Below are 12,663 nucleotides of genomic sequence, written 5' to 3' on the forward strand. Positions count from 1 at the left end.
GCCCTTTCCACCAGATGACTGTGTAGGCTACATTGAGTTACTGGGTAGAACTGCCAACTGCTACGGGGTGCAGCTACATAAGGAGTCCTTAGAATAGGATTTTCTCTTTTAAATCTTCAGTACCACTCAGGGATTATCACATACACTACCTATGCTCAAAGGGATGTAGATGACATTTTTAACGACCCTGTCAGAGGTTGTATTCTTACTCTTAGAGTAGACAAAAAATACAAGCCAGCACCATCGGACCCAGTATATATAAAAGGTCAGTTTCCACTAGACTCCCTGGTTGTGTCCAATGCAAGGAAAAGGGCCAAATCCAAGACAACAGGAGATGCTCCACCCCTGGGTAAAGAATCCACACTTATTGATCCTTCCGGGAAAAGGGTGGCCTCTCAGTCGGCCAATTTCTGGCGTGTCTCCAACACTCAGGCATTGCTAGTACAAAATGACTGTGCGCACTGGGACGAGATGGAGCAATTAATACAATATTTGCCCCAGGAACACAGATCTAAGGCACAAGACCTGGTGCGTGAAGGGCAACTTATTTCCAATAGTGCTATAAGATGTTACCCTAGATGCTGAAGATACTGCTGCTAGAGCGGTAAATACCAGTGGTAGATTATTCACTAGAGAAAATGAAGGAGTACACTGAAGTGGCCAAATTGATGGGAGCCCTTCAGTCAGCACAAAGCTGCGGTTCCTTTCGGCGCTCCTTTTACTGTTGAGGCTCTAAAAATACCTCCTCTGTGACATCCTCCACCTATAAGAGCAATAACCAACCCTCTCCATCCAGGGGTTACTTCAGAGGGGGTTACAGCTGTAACAACGGCAAAGGCAGGGGTTCAAACACACACACACACCCCTCCATTACAAATCAGTGACTTGGCTCCACTCCCCCCCCCCCCCCCCCCCCCCCCCCCCACCCCACCACTTAACACCTGTCGGGGGAAGATTGTCAGATTTCCTACCAATCTGGCAGTCAATAACAGACAATTGGGTACTACAAATTAATCGTTCTTGTTACTGCCTGGAGTTCATCAACATTCCACCAAAATCACACAAACTTCTCACCAGATCACCTGCACCTCCTCAAACAAGAGGTTCAGTCTCTACTTCCAAAAGGAGCTATAGAACCCGTACCACCACATCATCACGGGTCGGGAGTATACTCTGTTTACTTCCTAATCCCCCAAAAAGATTATTCTCTCTATTCAATATTAGATCTCAGAGAACTAAATCTTAACATTCAGTCAAATCATTTCGACATGGTGACACTGCAACACATATTACCTCTGCTGCAAAAAGACGACTTTCTGTGTACATTAGATCTAAAAGAAGCCTATTTTCATTTTCCAATCCACCCTGCTCATCGCAAATTCCTCAGGTTCGTGGTAGCGGGTACACACTTGAAGTTCAAGGTACTCCCATTCTGAGTCACCACTGCCCCAGAGTTTTCACAAAGTGTCTGGTGGTTGTAGCTGCTCACCTGAGAAGACAAAACATCCAAGTCTTCTCAAACTTGGATGACTGGCTCATCAAAGCCATCACGTACCAGCAATGCCTTCAGCACACTTTCAGAATAACCCAGTTACTACATCAACTAGGGTTCACAATCAATGTGACAAAATCACATCTCCAACCAGCCAATACCTGCCAGAATTCAAAATATTCAGGCTTTAGTTCTCTGATTTCAACCCAATCATTGGATTCCAGCTTGGGTTTATATGCAATTGCTTGAAATTATGGCATCTTGTATCATAATTGTCCCCCATGCCAGACTGCACATGCGTCCACTTCTAGAATGCTTAGCCAGTACTCCGTCAAGTCATAGTGGGTAGGCTAGCCCCAATTGATCCCTGGTATCTCAAGAATCCAAAACTTTGCTCAGACCTTCTCAAGGCCATAGACCATTACTTTACCGAAAATGTGGGATCGGTCTCCTCGCCCCAGTTCCTTACTCTGCGGGGCAAAGAGAGAAAAACAAAAGAAAATCTCAGATATAGAGGCTGACGTCTTATCGGCTTGAGAGTGATCTTGAAGCCGGAGTGACACTCAAGAAACTACACCTTCTGAGCCTGAAACAACAGGACTACAAGTCCCTGGTCACAGATAGAGCCAAACTCCTGAGCAGAAAACGTCCGGGCAGGATATATGAACTCGGCGACAAGGCAGGGAAACTAATAGCCTGGTTAGAGAAGAATTAGCGAGCAGGCTAGTCCCTGAACTGAAAGATGGGGAGGGCTCCTCTTTGATTGAACCCCAAGAGATAGTAGACAAATTTGCCACCCACTTCCAGCGGGTATACTGGACTGTGACTCCCCACTCTGACGAAGACTTGCGAGAACTTTTACGTGACATTAAGCGCCCCTGCCTACCCGCAGATGACTGTGATTTTCTGGACAGCAATCTGGCCGCAGATAAGATTGCTCAATAATAGGTGCACTAAAAACGGGTAAAGCTCTGGGACCAAATGGTATTCCCATTGAGCTCTATGAATTAAAGCTCGACAAACCCGCACCGTACCTGAAATCGATGTTTGAGGAGTCGCTGGAGCACAATGTATTACCAAGAGATCAGAGAATTGCCACTATAGTCCCAATACACAGAGGGGAAACCCCATACTGACTGCGCCTCATATAGACAGATTTCCCTCCTCAAGACCAAACCTAAAATCCTGGCTAAACTTCTGGCTACCCGCCTGCTTAAGGTGATAGGCACCCTGGTGCACCCAGGCCTATCTGGCTTTATACCGCACAGGAACACTGCCCTGAACTTACGCAGGCTTCACGGTGTGCTGGGTAGAGCTTCAACCCTACAGGAGTCTGCTGTGTCACTAGACGTGACCATGACATTCGACACAGTGGAATGGCCGTATCTTTGGGCAGTACTGGTAAAGCTGGGAATTGGACCCAAATACATTCAGTGGGTAAGTCTTTTGTATCGGGAACCCCTGGCGCAGGTTGTAGTCAACAACAAATTGTCAGCTGCCTTCCCACTCATCCGTGGAACCCGCCAGGGCTGCCCCCTTTCTCCCCTTCTGTTTGCCCTTGCCCTAGAGCCATTGACAGCCAGGATTCGACAGGACCAGATGATATGGGGGCTCGGATGTTCCCCCGGATGGGAAGACCGCATTTTGCTCTTCACAGATGACATTCTACTCTATCTGCCCCCCCCGGCTAACTCCTTGATTGTGATCCTGGATATCCTGGCAGTGTTTGGTAGATTCTCCGGATTTGCGGTTAATTGGAGTAAATCCTTGGTATTTTCCCTCAAGGGAGATCCCCCTATTCCCCCTAGAGACTGCCCGATCCAGATCAACAAAACGGGGTTCAGATACCTCCTGCATTTTTATCTCTCAACTCCTCGGTTTGAATGCCAGAAATCTCCTTCCGTAACTGCACAGACTCAAAAAAGACATAAGAAGCTGGAAATCGCTACCCCTCTCCCTACTGGGCAGAGCTGCATTGTTTAAAATAATGTCTCTGCCTTGTTTTCTCTATGTCCTGCAAAACGCTCTTGACCCGGTACCCCCACAATACTTTAAAGAAATAGAGGACCTTCAGAGAGAATTACTGAGATGGTATGATGGAGGCATAATCCTTCCAGACATTAAAAAATACTACTGGGCTGCGCATTTAGCTGCCATAAACCATGGCACTTATGGGCTGGTCGACAACCCAGGCTACGCCATGGACAATTGGCTCCTACTTGGAGAGAACTATAACCGGGCGCTCTACTCGCGGCCTAACAGATATATCTTAAAGGCCCCACCAGACACTCGGTTCAGGTTTGGCATGATGGTACTTACTCTCTTGGGTGGGGACGTAAACTAATGTTGGCGACACCCCTTTGGGATTCTGAATCGTTGGGCTGCGTTTGGAGAACAAAAGGCTTTGACAGATGGGACCTCATTGGCATCACGCAAATTGAAGACCTCTTGGGGGAAGGGAGGGTCAAATCCTTCAACACACTACAGGTCGAATATGAACTAGCATCAATGGAATACTTCCGCTATGCTCAAATCAGCCATTCACTACAAACGCTCTTTCCAGTGGGCACGATCCTTCCTGATGCCTCACCCTTCGAGGACAGAATCCTGGATGGCCACCTCCCTGAAAAGACGATTTCCCTAATATATATAAAAAAAAAGAATAAATAAGATGACCGACCCCCTCCAGGTGTTGAGGGAAAAGTGGACGGAAGACTGGGTCGAGATCGATGACCAAGATTGGTAGGTAATGGTGTTCTCTCCTAGGGTTGTCGCAATTCCGGCGCGCCTCAGACTGGTACAACTGAAAATCCTCCACCGTGTGTACATCACCAGGCCTCGCTTGATCCACATGTGAGACACTGTTAATGGGGACTGCGGAGAGGATGCGGCCACCTAGGAACCTTTTTACACATCACATGGGAATGCAAATTTGTGAGCGTTTTTTGGCACTAGGTACACAAGGTAATATTCACAGTACTACATACCCGTCTTACACCGAAGGCGACATCTGTGAACCTACAGATCTTAACATTCACCAGACACAATGGGCCACCCTGGGGTTCATGATAGCGAAAAGAAACCTTCCTCAGTTGTGGGGTGCGGCTGCACCACCCACGTTAGAGGCCTGGGAGAGAGATCTCGACTGGTGTATGTTTAGGGAGAAGATGACATATGTCAATAGGCGTTGCCCCAAAAAGTGTGCATGTGTCTGGAGCCCTTGGAATAGTTATTGGTGTGCGATCTGTACGCCGCCTGAATACCCTGAACCATATGCCCCCCTACCCTGTGATGTTCCCTTCATTTGTTGTAATGTAATCCTTGTGCTCCACACATCCTTATGGTTTACTTAGTTTATGGTGCCCTCTTTATTGCTTATATGAACCAATGCTTGTTTCAATAAAAAGAATGCTTAGCCAGTCAGTGGAACCAGTCACAAGGTCTATTGACCGACCTAGTGTTGGTAAGTGGCCGTACTCCTCGCTCTCTGCAGTGGTGGAACACACAACATTTATCAAAAGGAGGGCCTTTCGTAGACCCGGTTCCACAGATAGTACTGACAGCGGGCGTGTCCCTCACTGGCTGGGGAGCTCCTCTACAACACACAGTGCAAGGCCTGTGGAGTCCACAGCAGAAGTTGCTTCAAAACATTAATCTAGAGCAGCTTGCAATCTCTCTAGCTCTCAAGGCGTTTCATACTCACCTGGAGGCAAAGCTGTCTTGGTTCGTACAGACAACATGACAGCTATGTATTACATATAGAAAACGGGGGGTGGGTGGGGGGACACGCTCTCCAACTGTCACACTTAGCCCAAGACACCTGGAGGTGGGCCAGTCACCACAAACTATCTTCTAGCGGAAGACTTCCCGGGAGTGAACAACCAGATTGCAGATCTCCTTAGCAGACCGAGAAAGCAAATACATGAATGGGAACTCCACCCTCAGGTTCTCCTCCCGTACTTTCAAAGTTGGGGAGTCCCTTCCATAGACCTGTTCGCCACACACCAAAACGTATAATGCCAAAGCTTCGCCTCCTGGTACCCACACCCGCAATCCAAGGGCAATGCACGATGGATGAGCTGGTCAGGGATATTTGCCTGCGCTTTTCCGCCTCTCCCACTCATTCCGTTAGTGGTTCAGAAGCTCGGGCAAACATCTCTCACACTAATCCTAGTAGCTCCCACATGGGCACGTCAACCATTGTTCACAACCCTGTTGGAGCTATCTCTAGTCTCGCATCAAAATCAACATTTAACCTCCAGTCTTCTCACACAGAGCCTTAGAGAAATTAGACACCAAGATCCCAAGCAACTGAACCTAGCAATCTGGCTCCTGAAGTCTTAGAGTTTGGTTACTTAAACCTTCCGCCAGAATGTATGAATATAATTAGGGAGACTAGAAGACCTGATAAAAGGGCCTGCTATGCAGCTAAGTGGAAGAGATTTGTTATTTACTTAGGTAACAATCATATTAACCCTCTTGATGCTTCCATACAGAACATCATATGCTATCTGTAACACTTGCAACAGTCAGCGTTGGCTTATACCTCTATCAGACTACACCTAGCGGCAATTGCTGCATATCTACAAAATAGACCTAATTTGTTGTTATTTAGAGTACCAGTGATCAAAGCTTTCATTGAAGGACTAAAAAGAGTCATACCACCAAAACTTCCACCAGCTCCAGTGTGGAATCTTAATATAGTCCTTACAAGGTTGATGGGCCCACCTTTTGAGCCCATGCACATATGCGAACTACAGATCCTCTCTTGGAAAACAGTTTTCCTCATTACAATCGCATCATTAAGGAGAGTGAGTAAATTACAGGCATTAACCATACAAGAACCATTTTTCCAACTACACAAAGACAAAGTGGTTCTTCGTATTAATCCTAAATTTTTACCTAAGGTCGTATCTGCATTTCACATAAATCAGTCAGTAGAATTACCCGTTTTATTTCCTGAACCTGATTCAGTTGCAGAAAGCGCCCTACACACCTTAGATGTTAGAATAGCACTCTTATACTACATTGAAAGGACAAAGGGCCATATGTGTCAATGTTAGGTTTTGCAATTCTTAAATAGCAAATTTTTGAGAATTGCGATTTGAGAATTGCAAAATGCTATGTAGGATTTGCAATACATTTTGCGAATCCTACGTATTCCTTAGTTGTGAATCGCAAATTGCGATTCACAATTAAACAATACCGCCTCATTCATTCCTATGGGCCTAGAGGCCCATGGGAATGAATGGGAAGACATCCTTAATTTGCGATTCCCAATTTGAGAATCGCAAATTGAGAATGCAATTTCAAGTGTGCCAGGGTGTCAAAAGGACACCCTGTTGCACCCCTGAAATGAGCATGGGTGCACATGTGTGCGCCACATGCCACTTTGAAAAATTCAAAAATGTGCATTTAAAAAAGAAATCGCAAATTACCACTAACTTGTAGTTAGTAGTTATTTGCAAATCCTTATGCCATATTCCCACAACTTGGGTGCTTCATACATCCCATTTAAGGAATCGCTATTTGCGATTCCTTAAATGCATTCTCAAAATAAGGAATCGCAAATTTTGCGATACCTTAATTTGCGAGACAGTTGTGCTTTCATACATAGCACTAGGCCAAATTGCGATCGCAAACGCTGAAATTCTACGAATTTTAGCATTTGTGATCGCAATTCGCCTTGATACATATGGCCCAAAATCTTTTCGTAAAACGAAACAACTCTTTGTTGCTTTTGCGCCACCACACAAGGGCAATCCTATCTCCAAATCAGGTATTGCAAGGTGGATTGTTAAGTGCATTCAATCCTGCTATGCAAAAGCAAAGAGAACTCTTAACTGTACCTCCTAGGGCACATTCCACTCATAAGTTAAGGGCCACTATGTTTTTTTTAGGAAACATTCCTATTGACATTTGCAAAGCTACAAAATGGTCTACACCGCACACATTCAATAAACATTATTGTGTAGATGTGTCCGCAAGACAACAAGCCAATGTGGGTCAAGCAGTACTTAAGACACTGTTTCATACACTTTCGCAGGATACTGCTATGTAATGTATGCACAGCATGTGATCTACAGCTCACATGCCTCGAACGGATAATGTTATTTACCCAGTAAGCATCTGTTCTTGGCATGTAGAGCTGTAGATTCACATATGCCCTCCCACCTCCCCGGATACCTGTAGCTGCTGCAGTTCTCTATTTGATTTACATACATACGCATGGTCATCTCTATTCGTTACTACCTCTCCATTCTCACCCTTTGCGGCAAACAATCTAATAATGGAGTTGAAGTCCATGCGCAATATCTGAAGGAGGAGAAACCTACCTTGTGACTGGAAAGACTTCTTCAAAGAAAAACAAAAAGCAAACATCCGGACCCAACACTAGATGGCGAGCTATGCACAGCACATTATGCGAATTTCCAGCTCTACATGCCAAGAACAGATGGTTACTGGGTAAGTAACATTATCCTTCTGAAGCCTTTTAGTATGGATTGTTTCAATTAATTTAGCACAGAGCTGGACCTGGCCAACTTCCCTTTCTTGGTTACGTGTTCTTTGAGTGTGTATCAGAGTGACTTAGCATTGGGTGAAAGTTGAGGTGTGGTTCTGTCCATGTTCATAGTGTTGAGACTGCTTTTCACTTGTTGCCTGATGTACTTGGCCAATTCTGTTTTGGTAGGATTAAGCTTCAAATGTTGGATATCCAGTATTTGATAAGGTCCCGGCAGTCATTGAGGGACCTGGTTTGGATGTCTGTAGCAGAGAAGGCTTTCAAGTATAGTTGTGTGCAATTAGCATACTGGTGAATTTTGATGCTGTTATCTCCGAGTAGTGTCCCATGGGCTCCATGTAACAGTTGAAGATGAAAGTGGACAAAGTAGAACTCCGAGGGCTCCACAGGTGTTGGGGATCTTGTGGGCCCACAAGGTGCCTATGTGAACAGACTGGTATTGGTTGGATAAGTAGTAAGAGAACCTGTGATATGGATCTTTTCGCACAAGTGTTTATCATTAGAGGGAGAGAACATAGGCGGTGCAAGTACAAAGGAAAACCAGTAAACCTCTCAGCGTCTGCAAAGCGCAGACATTGGGAATTTGGTGCACTAATGTTGATAAACCTCTTGTTTAAAAAATGATTTATGGTTAAACATTTTTTTCTGAAAAGCATTGTGTTTTTAATGTGACCGCTCAGTCAAGTAATAGGAAAATAATTTATTTTTATTTTTTAAGAGTCTCGTAATAACCACCTTGATCTCATGGAGTCTGTATATCCTTCTATTGATGAATACATTCGTAAATATATGATCGATCGAAATAAGAATGCTTCGTAAGCATTTGAAACATTGCAGCATGATCATTCCAAGTAGTTGTATATTTCAAGGAGCAGGGCACTTTTGGGAGGTAACATAAATATGACTGATTTCTTCCTAGTGGTGCCCTTTGAGTTCTGATCTTACATTGATAAAATGTTAATGGAATTTGGACCTCATTATTTTCTATTTTTCACAGCTGCTGAATGAAGCCACAGAATCCAGGCATAAATGTGAGCAAATGAAGCAACAGGAAGCCCAACTAAAGCAGCAGGTATAGAAAAAGAATGCAAGCGCTTCAAAACTAGTTCACTTTTTAATGTTGTGTATAGTGCAGATCTGAAGACTCACTCAAGTTGAACTTTCTTGTGTTTTGATTAGACCTCAAACGCCATATTTAGTTAAGTCTGTTTAGGTCTCGCCTAGGCAGCACTTACGCTGTCTCTTTGAGACATGTTGTATTCCGGTATTGACCTGAAGCTCCATCCATTTTCTGCTCACCTTTTCAATTGGCTCATATTACTGTCCTTTCTAAATAGTTGCTTTTGATTAGTCGATTTGTCAGGCTTAGAAATCCCCCTCTTCCCCCCCGCTCAGTACGCCTTGTCTCCTTTTGTAAACTCCCCTTCTTGCTGTGTTATTCGGTATGTTTTTATTACAGCCTCAAGCACTATTTTCATGGGTTTCTCTTGCCTGCAACAGGATGAAAAAAGTGCTTGAGGCTGTAATGCTTTTTTATTTTATTTATTAATGTAACAAGCGTGGCACACCCCAATAATCGCAGCCACGCTTTTATTTTATTTGCAGCACTGAACTCCGCACGTAATTTTTTTCTGTATACACCCCATACCTTTTATTCTTTGCTTACGTCCTTTGAAAACTATAGATGCACCCGCTTTACACATCAACCTGCGTTTGGCTAGTCCTCACGGCTCGTACAGCAAACTTTTGGGGCGCCAGCACTGTGTTTTCAGTAATTTACTGCTATTAAAAAAAGGAAGTAAATGATTGTTTCTGGTAAAAAAGGCTGCTATGTGCTCGCTGTCCTTTCTTCTCAGGTCACCTTTACTGAAGCGCAGCTCAGGAGGATACAAGCAGCTGGCTTTTACCAGAGATAGAAGGTGGCGTGTGCTTTCGCCTAGTGCTGGCTCTAGCAGTGCATTTCTGTGTTCTTGGGCATGTACTCTGCCTCTCCCAAGAATGCAGCCTGCTTGCTCTCCCTGTTTTTTGGCTGGAGCGAGGGGGCAGGTATCCACCCATGCTCCAGCTGATGTTTGCCCCCGCTGCAGGCAGGACACAGTCATTGCGTTAAAAAAAGTAATCAGAACCTTATTACTGCCGGCCTTTACAGGCACGTGCGATGGTTGTTTTTTAACTGAAAGCAAATGCAGGAGAAATAAAACACGTTGCCACTAATGGTATGAAAATTCCTTTAATTTTCTTTCCTTTATTTTTTAAAGGAAGCATGTATAGCTCTTTGAATTGCACAAAATGTGCATTTATATACTTTTGGATGCCTAGCGTCTTTTATTTTATCACCACGGGGCCTGCTTCAGGGACGTTGCAGTACTGTGAAATAAAATAAACAAAAATGCAGCTACACCAGTCACTGCTGAGCACTCTGTTCTCTTAGCTGACAATGTCTTTGCTCCGCACTGAAGGTGCTACAGTTACTGCTACCCACTAAGTGTTAAGCAATACATTCAGTATTTAAAAAAAAAATAAGCTTTGTGATTCTTCTCCGCCTTGAGAGGGAAGAGCTTTGTTTATCCCTCTTGAGGTACCTTTTTAAATGTACTTTGGTGCCCAGCTTATGATTTGGTTTGAGCTCAAGGCAGCTGGGCTTATCGTTGACACAATTACAGCGGACTAACACATTGTTTATCAGTTGAAAATTAAGACCAGGTGTAAATTTACTTCCAGCATCCTTACTTAGCTTGGAATGCTGCATGACTGTCCTTAAAATCACATGGCAGGGTTTGCTCCGAATAAGAGACTAAAAATCTTTTTCACCATGTGCAATTTGGAATCAGAAATTTCGGAGCCCTGAGCTGATTTATGGAGATCCGCCCTTAGTAGTTAACTATTTAGCTGTATCACATTGTCCACTAGTCTGTATACCAGCTATTCATGACCCAATAATGTTGTTGTAAAATTCACTGCATAAATGTTCTAAATAAGATGCAGTCATACTTTGGCTCGCAGGGGTGAATGGGTAGCATTTCCATTTTTTGGCAGAATTGTAGTTTTCCCTGTTCTGTTTTACTTAGCTGTTAAAACATCACATTCTTCATTGAAAATCTAGTGCCTGCACAGCATTTGATGTAGTAGGTGATTTTAATGTATCATGTTGGATTGTTTATAGCTCCCACAAGCCATTCGATTGTAGCATTTCTAAGGCGCACATTAGCCACAAACCGATTTCTTGGTGCCGGTCTTGTGTGTGATCTTAGAATAGGTGCAGTTTCAGTCCTGATCTGAAGCAGGACAAAAGGCTAATTGTCTTAAATGTCCCAGCAGGGAAGACCAAAAAGGTGAGTCTACCACCCTGAAACTACTGCACCTACCCTAGAGTTGAGGTTAACTAGAGTGTGTGCACATGCAATTTTCATCTTTAATATACAGTGAGTACATCAATAAGATTACTCTGGTACACTGGAGCTAAATTATGGCACAGTTTGTATATTCTAGAACAACAAAACAGTGGGGTGGGGTCCTAGGGAATTGCCTTTAAAGAACAGCGAGGAGAGCTTCCCCTGTACGTAATCATAAACACTATACTACCTCGGGTCTATATATTTGGCACGTGGATTCTGTGTGGTGAAAAAGGTAAGTCTACTCATTTCTTCTTTTACAAATGAACCATTATTTTACTACTTTTTCATATGCATCACATGTATATCATTTGGTTCTACTGTACTATTATAATATCTTTGTATTGTACTTTCTTTAAACAAATAAAAAATTCTTAAACTGAAAAAAAGGTAAGTTCCATCTACAAGAAAAGTGTAGAAAATGGGGGGATTATCCCTTGAGGACTAGAACCCTCACTCACCCGTAGGTGACATGCTTCATCATATGTGTTCCTCCTCCCAACAGAAAATCTTAGTCCTGCTGAGGGCTACAACTCCCTCACTGTGAGGGAGGAGCTCAGGGATGTTTTTCAACCGATGTTCCGTAGTGTAACTAGGATGCTAGAATCCCATATGTGAGTGTAGTGTGGCGAAAAAATGCAGTGCCTGGAACAGTATGGATTTAAAACTGTTCACTAAATAAGGTCAACATGTTTCAGCCATATGATCAACAATATGTATCGGTGGCTTTCTTCAGGACCAAAAAGGTTTTATTGAAAATCGCTGCTGCTACTCATGAACTAGTGCTCAAAATATAAGTTTGTATATTCACCTGCGTCCCACCCACTCCGCCCACCACCCAGGTTTGAATTGTATATACTCCCTAACTATGAGCTGCTTCACCTTGTGAGAAATGTTATTTCAGGCCAACTATAAGTCCAACTGCTGCATTTTGGGGATTCACAAATTTGGTGAGAAGAAAGTCTTTGTATAGTCCATTACAATAATCTAACCTGATATTAACCGAAGCCCTTTGCACTACCATTGTGTTTGCGTTAACATAAGCAGGAAAGGATTTAATATTATTCAGTTGATGGAAATAACTCCAACCATCTTTCCCCACCACAGTACGAAGTCTCAGGTACTCAACAATTATTAAGCCCAAATTATTTACTTTAGTTAGGAGAGCTGGATCTTGATTTAAAAGATGTTAAGATGACTTTCGATTTGTTGCTTACAATAAGCAAGGATTTTCAGTAATTGCGCCCCTCTTTTTG

At 43.6% G+C, this 12,663-nt stretch overlaps 1 protein-coding gene across 1 annotated transcript in view; it reads left to right on the forward strand.

Moving 5' to 3' along the window:
• The window catches only part of TXLNG (taxilin gamma), a 290,841-nt gene that overhangs the window by 190,152 nt on the left and 88,026 nt on the right, over positions 1 to 12,663 (forward strand). Inside the window, exon 7 of the mRNA XM_086934258.1 lies at positions 9,013 to 9,087. Coding sequence (XP_086790384.1) covers positions 9,013 to 9,087 — 75 coding nt within the window. The remainder of the gene's footprint in view (positions 1 to 9,012; positions 9,088 to 12,663) is intronic.

Source organism: Lissotriton vulgaris, chromosome 8 (assembly GCF_964263255.1).
Source record: "Lissotriton vulgaris chromosome 8, aLisVul1.2, whole genome shotgun sequence".
Classification (NCBI taxonomy): Eukaryota; Metazoa; Chordata; class Amphibia; order Caudata; family Salamandridae; genus Lissotriton; species Lissotriton vulgaris.